At 36.0% G+C, this 17,672-nt stretch overlaps 1 protein-coding gene across 27 annotated transcripts in view; it reads right to left on the bottom strand.

Moving 5' to 3' along the window:
* MYCBP2 (MYC binding protein 2) overlaps positions 1 to 17,672 on the bottom strand; it is a 308,362-nt gene that overhangs the window by 33,519 nt on the left and 257,171 nt on the right. For all 27 annotated transcript variants that reach the window (XM_080658818.1, XM_080658838.1, XM_080658842.1 and 24 more), the window contains 10 exons: positions 15,766 to 17,409; positions 14,746 to 14,915; positions 13,790 to 14,031; positions 11,607 to 11,774; positions 10,082 to 10,239; positions 8,367 to 8,566; positions 7,368 to 7,517; positions 3,748 to 3,908; positions 2,159 to 2,315; positions 1,814 to 2,038 (listed from right to left, as the gene is read on the bottom strand). In XM_080658818.1, the coding sequence (XP_080514944.1) occupies positions 1,814 to 2,038; positions 2,159 to 2,315; positions 3,748 to 3,908; positions 7,368 to 7,517; positions 8,367 to 8,566; positions 10,082 to 10,239; positions 11,607 to 11,774; positions 13,790 to 14,031; positions 14,746 to 14,915; positions 15,766 to 17,409 (3,275 nt within the window). The remainder of the gene's footprint in view (positions 1 to 1,813; positions 2,039 to 2,158; positions 2,316 to 3,747; positions 3,909 to 7,367; positions 7,518 to 8,366; positions 8,567 to 10,081; positions 10,240 to 11,606; positions 11,775 to 13,789; positions 14,032 to 14,745; positions 14,916 to 15,765; positions 17,410 to 17,672) is intronic.

The raw sequence follows: 17,672 nt of genomic DNA, 5'->3' as shown, positions 1-17,672 counted from the left end.
ATTCTCACAAACTCTACCTTAAATCTCACATTTCAACTTTTCTCCATGAGCTCTGAGAGAGTTGCTTGCCCTTCCCCCTTTTCAGTCAAACTCTAAACATTTAAATTCTTTATTATGAAGTCTTTCAATAATCCTGCTTGTCACTCATGTCCCACTCTCTCTTTAAGTAAAAAGAAGGAAGGATTAACTAACAAATACTTGTGACTGTCACAATGTGCCATTATGAACTTGGAGAAGGATATATGAGAATGATGGGTTATATCCCCTGGAGACTTTTGCTAAACCAGAGAAGGAATATTAACACAAAAAATAAATATCAAACAGTAGAAGCTCAAACTCTTAAGTAGTGAAAAGAGTCATGGTGGCACTAGAGCCACAGATCTTAAGGTTAAATAAATTTTATGCAAAGTATATCAAGAAACAGATTAATATTACTTCCTTGGGGAGCTGCACACTTTAAGTGCTATAAGCTGATGGAATTCAAATCAACATATGCTGGTCTATAAGGTATTCTGGTGGGCACTGCTGGAGGACACAGAAGTACTAGTAAGTGAGCCTCAAGGATGCATAACTTAGAGGAAATTTCTTAAAAGAAAAGCAGATGTCAGCTTACCTACTGAAACTTTTAAAAATGAAGAGTTAAGATGATCTCCTTTAAAAGGCGGACATTTAAAATTGATTAGAATCACTGTTCTGAGGGAGAGTATTTCCTGGCTTAAAATGGACCATGAATCAAAGATAAGTTTGTAATGAGCAGTGAGTTCTAATCAGAAAAATGTATTGATTTATTACACTTGACCTTCTAGTAAGGTAAGTTCATGATATATTAGCTACCCCCCTTTTTCTTAGCCAGCTCCAGAGAACTGAGTCTGCACTGATGGACAGGCATTAGAGTGGCTAAGAATGGAAGGAGTGCTCTGATTGCGTACTGGACTTCTGTGGTTGGCATATACCATCCAGGTTCTCCAAGACCCAATCCCCTACTTTGGCTCTTCCTGGAAAAGGAAATATGCAAATGGATGGGAGCAGTTTGGTAATGATCCAAGGAGATTCATTAACACTATACCTGCTAACAAGGCACATCTATTTTGGGAGAAAATAATTCCAATAAATAACCTTCCTTAGGAATGGGGTTAGAAGTATGGGGATTTGGCAGTGGTTCTTTCTTCTGGGTTCTTATCACTCAAACAGGACTCTTTCCCCTTTGTTTAGTTCCTTGTAAAAGTGTGCTTCACCCATTTGAAACATATGGACAGGCAGGGCTAGGTAAAGTATAAATCATGATTACTTGGGTTAGTCCAGAAAGTCCCCTCACTCCCTCCATGACAGCTGGGGGTGAGGTTTAGGAACAGAAAGCTGTGACAGTATAGGTCAAAATGTATTAAGTGCCATCAGAGTAATATACAAATAACTCAGAGAAGGGAAAGAGTAATTTTTTATAGAGGAGGTGCTGGGAGAGGCTTTCTCTGCTGTGTCTAGAGACGTGGAGGATATGAGAGAGTATAAAGGGATGAATTCCAGGCCAAGGGGCTAGCTTAAACAAGGGCATAAAGGTAGAAAAGTATAGAGAAGACATTCATTTTGCTTAGATGTAGCCATGCTATATTTGTAATAAGACCTCTTTCTAGAATTGGTATTCCACAGTACCCCCAGTCATATTAATCTGTTGTTAGACTTATGATTTCTTTGGTAAATACAAAATGCTGTGTGGTTGGTAAAGTTCCATCTTTTTGCCAAACTCAGAAATGACAGTACATGATTACTAACTGCCTGAAAAGAACCAATGTGCCACAAATTAAATTTCCTTTCTTACCCCAAGATCTCGGGAATTGTCCACGTGAACAGAAACATAGCGAGCATTGATTCCTTTTACACAGTTGATGGTGATGTTCTTAGTTTTGTTTTTATCCTCATCTCCTGATTCCCAAAAAGTTTCTGTGGAACCATCTGTCAAACTGCCAATCATGGCAGGCCGGCTTGAAGTTTTTATGTCAACAATGCTGGTTAAGTCCTTTAAGCACATTACTATGCATAATTCCTACCGGAAACAATTATAAGTAATTATAATACTCAAATGGAAATCTGCCATGATAATAAATCATGAGATAAGAAATAATACGCTGTTGTATAGTAACAGGATAATTGTTAAATGACTGACCTGACTCATAGCTTCAAAGCCAGATTGTATACTGATGCTAAAACTCTCTTCGCTATCTCCATCATCTGATTTTGACAAAATGTTGTTAATGTGATGAAATACATTGCTCTGATGGAGGAACTGGTGATCAGATTGCTTGAATTTCAGACTCCAGCATCTATAAAGACATAAACAATATATTAAATAATTCTTTTTCAGGAATTTCTAAGAAATTCTAACATTTCAAGTAATCTTAATGATCTAGGTAAAAATGGAAATTTAAAAACTCCAGGAAACAAAAACATTACTATTGGTGCTTTTATAAAGTAAAATTAATTTATAAGAAAAAATGGGGTAAGTTCTAAGGCAGGTTCACTCATTTTAAATTTAGATAAACTAGAAGCCAGGTGCACAAAAATTTGTGCACTCGGGGGGAGGGGGGTGTCCCTTAGCCTGGCCTGCACCCTCTCGCAGTCCGGGACCCCTCGGGGGATGTCCAACTGACATCTTAGGCCCACTCCCCAGGGGATCTGGCCTAAGCTGGCAGTCAGACATCACTCTAGCAGCCCGGGGGGAGCAGTCCTAAGCTGTTAGTCAGACATCCTTAGTGCTGTTGCAGAGGTGTGAGAGGCTCCTGCCACCACTGTTGTGGTGCGTACTGACCAGCACTCCCCCTGTCAGACAGAAGCTGACCAGCACTTCCCCTATGGAAGCACACTGACCACCCGGGGGCAGCTCCTGCGTTGAGCGTCTGCCCCCTGGTGGTCAGTACGCACCATAGTGACTGGTTGTTCCACTATTAGGGTCAATTTGCATATTATCCTTTTATTATATAGGATTATTATATAGGATTGTATACATGAAGATGAAGGCTATAGAAGCAAAAAAGGTAATAAATCAGTTTTGTGACAAGTGTTACCTTAACTATGACAGACTCTCAAATTTATTAGTCTTACAATTCCATACTATTTGCACTTCAAAAATCTTGTGAGGAGAAAACAAAATCTCCCCTCTGTTGGTCTTACCCATTAGGGGCGTGGGTAGCCCAAATCACTGCAATGACCTATCTCTTATAAAAATCAATAGAAGATTTACTTATATGTTAGTCTCCAGTATATGTGGGTCTAATAACAAGGTTCACAATGTAAATGTTAAAAACTCAGCAGGTTTGGACTTAAAAGGAAGTGATGCTCCTCAAGGAAGTTTTAAGGTTAGGGAGAATATATATAACTTCATTTTTCTTAAGATTATTTTCAATTCAAAATCCTATTTTGATTTATGTCTTTGAGATTTCATTCTCCCTCTCTCATTTTGTGACATTTAAGATTCTACTTTTAGGCAGCACTCAGAAAAGTAATTTGGGTTAGGAAAGAGGGAAAAGTGAAGAGGACCATATTATATAAAGGAGCAAACAGGTGTAAGCTAAGAAGAGGAACAATTCTAGTTTATGACAGGAATGAGGGAGGCACCATTCACATATATAGGGATTCTTCATATCTTACTATTTATATCTGCAAATACAGCAAAGGGCGCCTTCCAAGCATTTTGAACTTTGAATAGCCCATAAAATACCCTTCCAATGTACCTAGAATATTTAGATATAAAATTACCTTAGGGCCATTTGCTGTAATGAACTGCCACTGGGGAGAGACATCATAAGATCGGAGATTGTTTGAAGTAAGCGATGAAATGTATGTGGTAAAGGATGAGCGGCTTCACCTGCAATCACTATATCTGAGAGTGGATGTTCACATACTCTTGTATCTTTGTCCTAAGACAGAAATTGAAAGGAAGTTGACCAGTTGGTATATTGAAAGAATTTCCCCCAGAAAAGAATCTTATGTATACTTAACAGTATTGTGTTACTTTCAAGATACTCCTGTAACAGAAATCTATATAACAAAACCAAACCATAACCAAAACATACATTAAGATTTCACCTAGCCCTAACCGGTTTGGCTCAGTGGATAGAGTGTCAGCCTGTGGACGGAAGGATCCCAGGTTCGATTCCGGTCAAGGGCATGTACCTTGGTTGCGGGCACATCCCCAGTAGGGGGTGTGCAGGAGGCAGCTGATCAATGATTCTCTCTCATTGATGTTTCTAACTCTCTATTCCTCTCCCTTCCTCTTTGTAAAATTCAATAAAATATATTTTAAAAAGATTGCACCTAAAAAATTAAAATACCTAGGAATAAACTTAACTAAGGAGGTAAAAGATCTGTACTCAGAAAACTACAGGACATTGTAGTTGAATAGCCAGTGTTTGGTGGAAGAAAGATAGCTGAAAGAGAATGGTCTAGAAGTTCTTTAGTACATCTTTCTATTTCAGGAAGGACATTGAGTCAGCTTTGCTAACTATTAGAGCAGTAAGAAAAAAGCCTACATACACGAAGTAAGTTACAAGGTCTTTGATAGCAAAAGCAGACTAGTTGGAAAAAAACACTAATGAATAGTAAAACTTCCCATTATATGATGTCATTTGTCATTTAGTGCTGTAGTAAACAAGACTGGAGAAAGGTTAATTGCAGACATTGAAAAAAGAGATAGAGGAAGATAAACAAATGGAAGAATATACCATGTTCATGGATTGGTAGAATCAACATCATTAAAATGTCCATACTACCCAAAACAATCTATAGATTTAATGCAATCTCCATTAAAATGCCCATGGCATATTTCACAGACCTAGAACAAACTCTCCAAATATTCATATGGAATAAAAAAAGACCCTGAATAGCCTCAGCAAACTTGAGAAAGAAGAACAAAGTTGGAGGGATCACAATACCAGATATCAAGTTATATTACAAATCCACTGTTCTCAAAACTGCCTGGTACTGGCACAAGAACAGACATACAGACCAATGGAACAGAACAGAGAACCCAGAAATCAACCCAAGCCATTATGCTCAATTAATATTTGACAAAGAAGGCAAGAGCATACAATGGAGTCAAGACAGTCGATTCAATAAATGGTGTTGGGAAAATTGGACAGATACATGCAAAAGATGAAACTAGGCCACCAACTTACACATTACACAAAAAATAAACTCAAAATGGATAAAAGGACTTAAATGTAAGATAGGAAAGCATAAAAATCTTAGAAGAATCCATAGGCAGCAAAATAGTAGACATTTGTCGGAGCAATATCTTTACTGATACAGCTCCTAGGGCAATGGAAACTAAAGAGAAAATAAACAAAAAGCTTCTCCACAGCAAAAGAAACCATCAACAAAACAACAAGAAGGGCCACTGCATGGGAGAACATATTTGCCAATGTTATATCCAATAAGGGCCTCATCTCCAAAATTTATAGGGAACTCATACATCTTAACAAAGGAGAAGATAAACAATCCAGTCAAAAAATGGGCAATGGACCTAAATAGACACTTTTCAGTAGTGGACATACAGAAGGGCAAGGGACTTATGAAAACATACTCAAAGTCACTAATCATCTGAGAGATGCAAATCAAAATAACAATGAGGTACCATCTCACACCTGTCAGAATGGCTATCATCAACAAATTGACAAACCACAAGTGCTGGCGAGGATGTGGAGAAAAAGGAACCCTCTTGCACTGCTGGTGGGAATGCAGACTGGTGCAGCCACTGTGGAGAACAGCATGGAGTTTCCTCAAAAAATTAAAAATGGAACTTCCATTTGACCCAGTAATTCCACTTCTAGGAATATATCCCCAGAAATCAGAAACACCAGTCAGAAACACCTATGTTCATAGCAGCACAATTTATAATAGTTAAGATTTGGAAACAGCCTAAGTGCCCATCAGCAGATGAGTGTATTCAAAAACTGTGGCCATCTACACAATAGAACACTATACTGCTGTAAAAATAGAAAGAGCTCTTATCACTCACAACAGCATGAATGGACCTGGAGAGCATTATGCTAAGCGATATAAGCCAGTCAGGGAAAGATAAATATCACATGATCTCACTCATTTGTGGAATATAATGAACAAAAATAGATACAGAGACAGAGAAGCATTGAACAGACCATCAAACTTCAGAGGGAAGGGAGGTAAGGGTGTGGGGGATAAGAGATCAAAGATTTGTATGCACGCATATAAGCATAACCAATGGACATAGGCACTAGGGGGGTGGTGAGGGAATGTGCTGGGGGGTTGGGGTGGCTGGGGAGCAGTCAATGGGGGAAAAAAGGAGACATATGTAATACTATTTGTAATACTTTAAACAATAAAGAATTAAAAAAAAGATTAATTATGTTTGTATTATTTTTAGGAATGAATACCACATAAAAGTACCTATTCTGGTGTAATCACAAATCTATCAGCAGAAGAAATGAGCTATTCTCTTTGGGACTGACCCAGATTGCTGAGCCAATAAAGCAATTGTTTTAACTCAGTGAGTTTTGGGGTGGTTAGTTATGTGGGGATAGAATGCTGTTACAGGTATATAACAATCTCACATAGTAATTGTGGATTTTTTCTATTTTTCCTTATAGTTCTGTCAATTTTTACTTATTTTTTAAAGGCTTTATTAGGCACATACATGCTCAAAATTAATCTTTTATCATTTTGTAGAGAGCCTCTTTATTCCTCTTAATAATTTTTCTTGAAGTCTGTTTTTTTCTGATGTTATCTTTTTCTTACTTTTAATCTTCCTGGATCACTGTTTTGGATGTGATGCTTATAAAAAACATCTAGCGTTTGTTTTTATTCTCTATCTATTATGACAGTTTCATTATTTAAATGGAAGATTTAGTCCTCTAATTTTATTCCAGATATGGAAATGAAGCCCAGAGGTAAAAACCAGGCTGGCCCCAGGCTTCCAGTGTCCTAGTTCAATACTTGTCCATTATGCAGGCTGTCTCCAATAAAATCCAAGTCCTTCCAGACAAACACTGGAATTTCATATCCCTACACAGAATCAATGCCGATATCTTACACAATTGTTGTAAGGTAGACTGATATATATAATAATGTTGCCCTGTTTATTTAATATTGTACTGTAACAGTATCTTCCAGTTGATTAATGACAATGATGCTTAGTGAGAAATCAGAATTGACTGACAGCAATTTTTGCCAGAGAGAACACTAAGTATATTTTAATATGTTGTTCATAGCATTGAAATTGCATTCTTTTCTTTAGGTTATATAATCAGTGCATGACCTCATGCAAATTATTATACTCTATGAAGGTATTTCTACTGTCCTATAAAAATATTGACAATTAAAAAAACAAAAATCTTTCTTACTTGTTCTGGGTTTTCTTTGTTTGTTTTATTTTCCTCATCTTCTTCTTCCTCTGGTTCCGCTGGAGCAGGAGTCAGGGATGCCACAAAATGCCATAGAATATCATGGAGAGAAGTTGTTTGGATGACATTGCACAGAAGCCAGTTGAAAGCCTGAATAAATAATGGTTAAATGAGTTCAAGATGAAAATATACAAGTAAAAAAATTCAGGGCTTTTCTTAATTGGAAACAAAGTACCTCCAGATTAAATGTTTCAATGAAATCTAGGAAGCCTGACTTTTGTTTCACTGAAATACACTGATGAACTTGAAATAGACACAAATTTTGGTCCTAATTTAAAAAACTGTAATAGGGGAAATAATACTTATAAAGTGTAATAACGAAATACTTTTTTAAGCCACATTTTATCTTATAAATGTGTCTTATATTAATTTACTCAAATACATTTTCCCCCCCATCTTGCATTTAGGATCAACATAGACTGTACCTCAAGCTCAACACAAGCTACCATTTAATTAAATATATTTTTTTGTTCCCATCAATAAAGTAGTAGGTTATCATATGTGTAATAAAGAAAAAAATTTACTATATGTAAGTCTATGATATTCAGCAATCCTATGATTTCCAGAGAACAGAGACTCAGATAAATTATAATTATTAGGTTTATAACTCAAAAGCATATTTATCCCCTTTGCATGATCATTCTAACTGAAATGACACTGTAATGACAAAAACTTTTTCAAAAAAGATAATACAAGGACTCAAATAATAAAGCAATGTAGAAATAAATTACTTTAGAATGCTTACATATGGAACTCTAAAGTCATTTCTACTTATAAACTTAAGAGTTTAATTTTGATGGGAACATTTGATATTTTCAATTGGCTAATGTCTCTTAACTTACTGCAATTTCTGTTTGGTAAAAAGGTGACATCATTAAATAGAATCATCACATGATTTGTATGATCAATGAATCAATAACCACGCTGATGTATTCATACCTCCATAGCAAAAACTCGACAAGCAGATTTCCTTAGGGCCTGTTTCATTGCTATTTCAAGACCTTCTAGATCATGATGCTGTATAACAAAAGCTAAAACTGGCCATTGGAAATTTCGTTCTCCTTTGGAAAGAGAGCTGTGGGCTGAGATTAGCCGGGAAAGCTCAGGAGATGGATGTCTCAAGAGAGAAGAACCAACTTCTATTAAGAAAAAAAGGTATTAATTTTCATAGGCAATACATCAGGTTAATATACTTAAGATTATATTTAAAAATAATAGTACCTAACTTATTCACTATAGAGCTTTGGTATTTTTTTTTTCACTTCGCATAAATCACAATGACCTAAATTCTTCTTAAGGCTTAAAAAGTTTAATATCTTACTTTCCTAAAGTCATACAGCTATTAAATTCTAGGGGTGGGTTTTGAATCCCAGGCTGAATCTAAGTTCATGCTTTCTAAAACACTAAACACTAAGTGATTTTTCTCCCTAAATGAAATCTGTATTTCATCCCCAACATTTTCTAAAGGACTGCTTTGTAATGAATGTGCCTCAATAAAAGCTCAAAAATATTTGTTAAATGAACTAGAAATCATTGGGGGATGCTCAATAATATTTTTCTTGAAGATCTTCAATAAGATACAAAGTCATCCACCTATAAATATTAGGCCATATCTTACTAGTGATCTACCTAATAAGTAATAACCATAATATCTTTTTTCTTGGTTTTCTTTCTTTACTTTACTCTTGGGACAGAGTCAACCAGCCCCAATTTGGGTCTTAATACCAACTTGTCCAGAGTACCTAACTTTTTTTATTACTGATTAAGAGTTTCAAATCCACAAATTTTATTATCTATTCAGAGTGGTACTAGCTGTAAAGAGTTATAAGCTTCTATTGGGAGTGAGAAGATAATTGTCAAAGTATAAGTCACTGGAATTGCTGGTTCACTGTAGCTTAGTTGAAGGGATAATGGTAGCAACATTTGGCTTAGATGCCTAACAAGTAAGATTTTAAATGTCAATTTATTCTTGAGTAATCACTGGATGATTTTTGGTTGTCTCTTTAAACTGAGATGCAAAATTTATGCACTAGCTGGTTTGGCTCAGTGGATAGAGCACCAGCCTGTGGACCAAAGGGTTCCAGGTTTGATTCCAGTCAAGGGCACATACCTTGGTTGCAGGCTCCTCTCTGTCTTGGGCCTTAGTCAGGGCCCTACAGGAGACAACCAATTGATGTGTTTCTCTCACATCGATATTTCTATTTCCCTCTTTAAAAATCAATGGAAAAATATTCTTGGTGAGGATAAAAAAAAAAAGAAACAAAATTTAGAGAGGCACACCTAGAGCCATGTTACATAGAAGAAATGTCTACAACAATTTAAAATTAATCAATTTCTTTCCCTTCAAAAATTTAATATTCAAAAATATCTGTACCCTGCCAGTGTGGCTCAGTGGGTGAGCATCGACCTATGAACCAGAAGGTCACTGTTTGATTCCCAGTCAGGGCACATGCCAGAGTTGTGGGCTCGATCACCAGTAGGGGGCAGGCAGGAGGAAGCCAATCAATGATTCTCTTTCATCGTTGATGTTTCCATCTCTCTTTCCCTTTCTCTCTCAAGTCAGTAAAAATATATTAAAAAAAAAAAAAAGAAAAAAAATCTGCAAATAAAACTATTTGGGTTATTCAATGTTCCCTTTTTATCTTTATACTTACCAGTGTCTCCACTGTTAACTCTTCTTCTAGGAATGGCTTTAACTCGTGCAGGTAAAATGGAGTGTTGTTTATCATATTCAGAAGCAACAACTGAGTATGATCTTTGGAAGACAGTTCTCTTTGCAAGATCAGTATCAGTTATGGGACTAGTTTCCAAACTGCAGATAAGAGGACAGACAGATAAAAATTTAGGTGAAAAAGTAAATGAAGAAAGACTATATTTAGTTTACAATAGTGTAATCACATATGTAAACCTGTATTACATGCGGAAAAACACAAATTCAGAGCCAACTTAATATTCTCTCTTTAAAGTGTAATGAGAGGTAAAAAAAACTAGTTTTTAGCATTGCAGTTATATTATAGTTAGAACAGTCTATATGAGAAACTTAGTGGTTTTCATGTAGGTTAAAGTAAACTAAAATTTTTTTCTATTTACTATACCACCATTAAAAAACACTTGTAAAGTTATTAAGATGGTTATATGATTTCCTTTATGGGGCATTTTATTAAAAAGAGAAGTAGCTTTCCTTCCTTTTCCTCTAAGACAAATTTACAAACTGTTGTTTTTTCCCCACGTATTCTTTTTTCTGTCACCTCATTCCAAATTGTGACATTTTTGCTCACCTTGAGTTCTGGAGTTATTTCTTTTCCATCATTCAAGCTGTGTTTGAATCTTATGTCCCTCAGTAAAGCTTATATATTTTCTAGTTAGTGGCTAACTCCCTAGCCATTTTCTTAACTCACCACCTCTCTAAGTGTGTGTACATTCTTGTTTGAATGGACTATAAATGTTGTACATGACTGGGGTTAACGTGCCTAGATGTCAGTTTGGGCTGCTTGATTCCTGAATGACCAGGGTACAGGAATATGTTAATTTAATTTTTCCTACAAAATACTTCATTTACTTACCTTGTTTCATAATCATTATTCAATTCCATATAGCTAACTGAAAACTTTGACTAAATGTATCAGCTTCTCAATTGAACTGTAAGATTATCTTTGCATGTTTACCATGTCATTCCTCTTTCTAAAAGTCTCAGTGGTACCCAATTTCCTCTGTATTACATTTATATAATTCTATTCAGTTTCCAAAAAGCTCTTTATTCTGATACTACTATACCTAATTGGGGGTGAGTGTGTAGGAGAAAATTGTAAGCAATATTTCAAGAAGTTCAAGATTTATTTCAGTGCTTCCTCTCTCATGAAACCTTCCCTAAGCACTGCCTCAAAGCGACCTTTCTCTAGTCTGGTTTACTACAGCACTAAATGACATCATATAATGGGAAGTTTTACTATTACTTCATTAGTGGTTTTTTCCAACTAGTCTGCTTTTGCTATCAAAGACCTTGCAACTTACTTCATGTATGTAGGCTTTTTTCTTACTGCTCTAATAGTTAGCAAAGCTGACTCAATGTCCTTCCTGAGATGGAAGGATGTACTAAAGAACTTCTAGACCATTCTCTTCCAGCTGTCTTTCTTCCCACCAAACCCTGGCTATTCAACAGAGAGGAGAGAACCCAAATACCTTGGTGGCATAGACTTCATATTGCTCTCTGGCTCTTCAAATACATTAGGACTTGCATCAGGAGTTACTGATATGTACGGGGCAGGTACAGATGTTGAACGGAGATATCTCATTTCATCCTGAAATAGGTTGTCATCTTGATACCCCACAAAATTTTCATGATGATGCCTACATTAAATCAAATCCAATAACTTTAAGTATGAAGGCAATACAGACGGTTTCCATTTTCAACCTCTTTCATAAAAGCAAAAGCAGCATATTTAAATCTGTATGAGTGAAGTATTAAAATAACCACAGATGTAAGTAGAAGGATATATAAGTTGGACAGTTTTACATATAGATATTCCAGGTACCACAAACATTTCAAAACCAAAATTGAATTCATTTTCTTTCCTTTTGAGAGCTTTTATCTCTTCTGATATTTTGGTGAATGATCCCACCAATTATCCAGAGGCCTAAGTTAAAATATCTCAGTGCTTGTAGTAGGCTTAGTCCTCAACCATGACCCATTACTCAGGCCTATGAGTACTAGGTTTCCTTTCACAACCATTATTTCTTCTCATTCTCTATCATTACTGCCTTGATTTAGGCCCATGTTTCTTGCACAGTCACTTTTTGGTAGGAATATATATGAGTCAAATTTGAGGGAAGATTAGATATATAAAATGTTTATATTAGATATATAAAATGTTGGGTTGAGGGAGTGTCCATTCCCCAGAGAGCTAAAATTATAAAATCCATAATTATGGTATGCTAGCAATTTTACATGTTTTACAATTTCATCCTTTCCTTTTCAAACTGGAACAAAGAGTTGTTAATTTAAGTCTACTAAGTGGTCTGAATGAAGCTAAAGATTTGTTGCTTTTGGGATACCTGATGATTTCCATCTGGGTCTCAAATATATTTAGTCTTATACTTTCATTTTTGTTTCCCATTCATTTTATTAAGTAGTAAGTACAAAAGTTAAAGAAAAAACACCACCACCACAAAAACCCCTGATATAACTCTGCTACACAAAGAGTACAACAGTGCCAAAATGAAATTGTTGGCTGGCAAAGAATTTCTAAAATCTTCATTTGTCACCCAATGAAAAAAATCTGAATTTGGTATATGAAAGGCTGTTTTAGCGTGTCAGTGTTTAAGAGTGTGAAAGTACAGGCTGTACCACTCAAATCCAATATGGCATACTATTTATAGGCTCCCCTCCATCTTCAGTAATGCCCTTTCATCCAGTTCCCTCATTAGTTGCTGAGTGATATAACTGCAAACCAGTTCATGTATTTCCCTAGTTAAGATTCTTCCACCGTTTCCTCTGTGGGGTAAAATCCAACCTTAGCAGGGTGACAGGGCTCCACATTACCGGGTCTTGGGTAACCACTTCTAGTGGCATTTCATATATTTCTCCCAGGAGCCAGTTTTAATAAGCCTGTGAATCCTTAAATATGTAATGCTATTTCATCATTTGTGTTTTCACACACATGGTTTACTCTGTCAGGAACACTTTCCTCCCATTACCTGTTTGATTTAATTCCTATTTATCCTTTAAGACTCTTGTAAAAGGTCAGATTCTCTGGTCCTATTCTCCTGGGGGATAATCAAAAACTCTCCATACTGTATGCTCTAAGAGCATCTTGTACATACCTCTAATATAGTACTGATTATGTAGTATTTTTAATATTTTATTTACATGTCTGTAAATTTCCACAGAGTATGAGCACATGGAAGCCAGAATTTTATTATACTCATCTTGGTATCTTCAAGGTCTAGTACAAAGTTGGTACCCAGTTGCTATTTATTTAAATAACAGAATGAATCATTTAAAAAAAATAAAGAATTCTTTAGGAAATAGTTTCTTTCTACTTTAGCATTGCCCCCTTTTAGCAGAATGAAGTCAGCCTACCAAAGAATAAAAGATAGCTAAAGTCTTACTTTCTAAGACATATTTTTATATGTATAATAATACTGACACAGTACTTACAGGTTTTTTAAAAAAAACACACCTAGTACCTTCAAGTGTGTCCTTACCAGTCAAATGTTGGTCAAGGCAACTGAGAATATGAATTCCTGGAGGTCTCTTTATGCTACACAATGTGTTAATATAGCATGATATTCAGAACATGATATTAGTTAATCAACAACAGCTGTTAATCACAAGCGATTAAATAAAAAACCAGTTATATTACCTAGCTAATGTCTGCAGGTAAAGACAAGGCATTTTAACAGGAAGATCCTCAGAAATGCCCTCCTTCACGCTGGGAAGTTGAGACTGGAATGGCTTTGCAGGATAACACAGAATGCTTGGCTCGGCTGCACTGCTCAGCGACAGCAGGAAGAGTGCGTTTGCTTTAATCACCTGGTGAGCTTCCATAGTGGGCAAGGCACGAGGAGTCTTGACTTGCATTGGTTTCCTCCTAGATTGTTTGACCTGGCAAAGCAAAGTGTGTAGTGATCTTTTCCTACTTCTATTCAAATTCTTATTTCATAACCTAAGTATTTTGAGTCTATAATACAAATTATTAAACACGTGTAGAATCATTTAAAAATAATAACAGTGACTACTAAAATTCACTTCATGCTTGTCCTGAACTGATTAAAATGATTTTATATTGAAGATAAACTATGTATCTTTTATATCCTTGGGAAAATTAAAAAGATAACTAGTAAAATCTAAATGGATTTAAAAAAAAAGAATCAATAATCTCTCTGTGTGTACATTTTTAGTCAGGTGTAGCACTATTGTGAATGATCTTGAGTTTCCATGAGTTCTACAACACAATTAGGGATTATGAAAAAGAGAGAGAAGATAAAGAGTACAAAAAGAAAAGGAAAAGAGGGAAAGTTGAGAGAGAGGGGAAGGTGAAGAGAAAAGCTATGTATATGTGTAAAATTACATAATAAACATCTGTTAATAAGGTATATGTACCACAGGCTAGTTGTCTTGTGTTATTATAGATGTAATTTATTTTTGTAATAAAAACAGCTGGCCTAGCACATATATTAAATTTGTATATTAGTCTAGTTATAAAGCTGGTCTTTAATATCAATTATGTAGAGTTATCTAATATAATATGATCATAAAAAGACATTTATAAGATTTCTCCTCATCATTAAAAATATAACCAGAACAGAATAAAAATACCTTTTCCCTTGCAGCAGCCTGTTTTTCCCGGAGGTATTTTTCTCTGCAGCGATCACATACCAGATACCAAGTGCTTCCTCCTATGCCACCATCACCACAGTTACCAGCCCATCCTCCACAAAAATGCCCAATGCTATTGTAACCTTGTCCACCAGCATAACGGCCACAACCTTGAAACAAGAACAAAGTAAGTGACCTTCGGTCTGATCCTTGCCATTTATACATTACCTTCTCAAGTAAGCAAAATACTGAAGCAAGTATCTCACTTTTTTTTTAGTGGCTATTAACTATGCCAGAAAAATTGATTACCAAAAAGTAATCAATTAAATGATAGCTAAAATAGTCCATACAGGCAGATGGAAAGAAATATACAATGTGCAATCTGGGTACATTTAGATTTACTTAAGTATGCCAATAAAAGTAAACCAAATAGGAATAAAATATTCTGTAAAAATGATATATTTTAAGGAATTACATATTTTACAAAAGGTTTCAGGTATAATATGTAGAAAAAGAAACCTTTTAACCAAACTTATAATGGGTAAATTTTGGAATACTAATCAATTGTTATAGAAATCCCTACATTTAACTAAAACATAGTCTTCTGATAAAACAGTTGATATCACTTCCATAGGAAAATGCCCCCACTCCCCTAAATCAGTATAATGTAATTTAGTTTGTAATTTTGAGCAGGAAAACCTGAAATCAAAGTAAACCTAAGGGATCTTTCCTCCGTGTATAGACATGTCATGATTTCTACTGTGTGTCATACCTTAACAGCAAGATTTGGGTAGCAAAAACAGTTAAAAAATAAACAATGTTTCAAATGTAATATATTAAAATAAAATAGTACTAAATTGCCTTACCTATTTTTCACAAAAAACCTCTTAATAAAGTTATAAGATACTATAAATTCTGAGCCAGTTTCCTTGAATTTTAATTTTAGAACATTTCAAGTTAAAAATACCTATTTAGTATTTTTACAAAAATTACTTATATATGTTTAATAATATCATTTACCTGGGTGAGCTTGTCTCATATGGTATGTCACTGGGTATGGATGTGACTCTCCACACAGCTCACAGATGGTATCTTTCTCTGGTCCTCCCACTGCCAGCTGGGCCATCTCACCAAATAAATTACCCCTGGGCCGAACTTCTGCTTTTTCTTTTTTCTTTTTTTCTTTTTTGGCCTTCTTATTCTCTTTTTCACACTCTTTCTTTTTAAGGACTGCACAAGAACCAGGACTTGGAAAAATCATATTCTGGGAAGCTGCTTTGATAGTAGCCAAAGAAATGTCTTCCCAGAAAGCCACTAAATGTTGTAAAGTTAAGGGAAGAGGAGATTTAGACTTCATTGGGTGGTGCATGGACATTTCAAAAGTGGCTTCAGTTTTCCCATCCTCACATTTTTCATGCAGAGGTGGCTCCTTAAGCATAGACAACACCTTATTTTTGTTGATACTACCCATTTTAGATATATCTGGTCCATGAGGTGCAATATTAAACATATTCAGAGCAGATGATATTTCCAAAGAGTGTCTATTTTTTAACTTGGTTTCCTTTTCTTCTGTAGGTTGTTGGCTGTTTAAACTACTTCTTATAGGGGCATGTTCTTTGGAAAGTTCAGGATTAAATTTTAAAAAAGAAGAACAAGCCATTGCATCGTGCACTATGCCTTCGTGCCACAGGAAAGAGGCAAAGACTGCTCTGGCACACTCAGCCACAGAGGGAGACATGGCTTGTTTGGCTGGCTCCAAAGGTTTGGCTCCATCTCCTTTGAAGAGAAAGCTGGATTTTTCCTTTTTGGGCCTGGTGTGTCTATTAGCACATTTTCGACTTATTTTGGGGGATGCTCTCATGTCCTGTTCCTCTTTCAGTGGGGCTTTTCCTATGCTGAAATGAACTTTATTTGAACCTTCTTCCCCACTCTTAAATTCACTGCTTTCATCACAGGTACTATCTGTTAGACTATTCGTTTTTAAAGTACTTGAAGTGCAGACTTCAACCACCTCACTGTGAAGGTTTTCTTGTACCACATGGGGAGAAGGAGCTCTATTTTCGGATCCGGGGGAATCTTTTGAATCCTTTGGTACTGGTTTTGGTTTTGGTGATGTTGATCGTCCCCTTAATGGTTCTGTGAGGGGCATTTTCTTCTTGCGGAGGGTATCTGGATCAAGGGTATAAGAGTCTGATTTGGAACGTTCCCGAGGAGGATCAAGTTTTGTCTTAACAGGAGTGGTACTTTTTTGAGGTAGATTTTTATCATGTGGTGAGGAGGAGCGGGGAGAACTAGCACCAGATGGGCTAGACCTATTGGTTGGGAGAGTCTTTGGTTTAGGAGACGATGACCGAGAACCTGGTCCCGGGGATTCAGCTCTGAAACTAGAAGACATCCTCCCATCAGATTTCAGCGTCTGCAAGGTGTTATGGTTGGGGGACAATGACCTACTGTGAGAATCTGACCTCAACTTCGCAGCATCAGATTTCAACATGAGGGATTCACTAGCTGATAAACCTTCGGTACCCCTTGGTTTCTTTGGATCAGCAGTAGTCCGGCTCATACGTCCATCAGGTTTAACTGATCTGCTGTGTTTGGAGGACAGTTCTGATTTTCCTGATATAGAGACCGGTCTAGAAGATGTTGAGATAGTTCCTCGGTCACCTGTGTGGTCCATTGCATAGTAAAACTTGTTAATAAAATTACAACTTACTGATAATGTAGTCACTAAACACTGATTTAAAAAAACATATCTAAAAATTTATATTGCTTGTCAAAGACAAAAAGACTTGAAAAATAAAAGAAAATATTTCTCATAAAATTTCTATTACATAATTATACAACCATTTCCACCAAAAACAATTGTCATGGATGCAAAGCAGACTGAACAAACAGTAGCTATGCACCAATATGAATTATCCACCACA

The sequence above is a fragment of the Plecotus auritus genome (genome assembly GCF_963455305.1).
Source record: "Plecotus auritus genome assembly, chromosome: 3".
Lineage (NCBI taxonomy): Eukaryota > Metazoa > Chordata > Mammalia > Chiroptera > Vespertilionidae > Plecotus > Plecotus auritus.
This window is presented reverse-complemented; position numbering and strand designations above follow the sequence as displayed.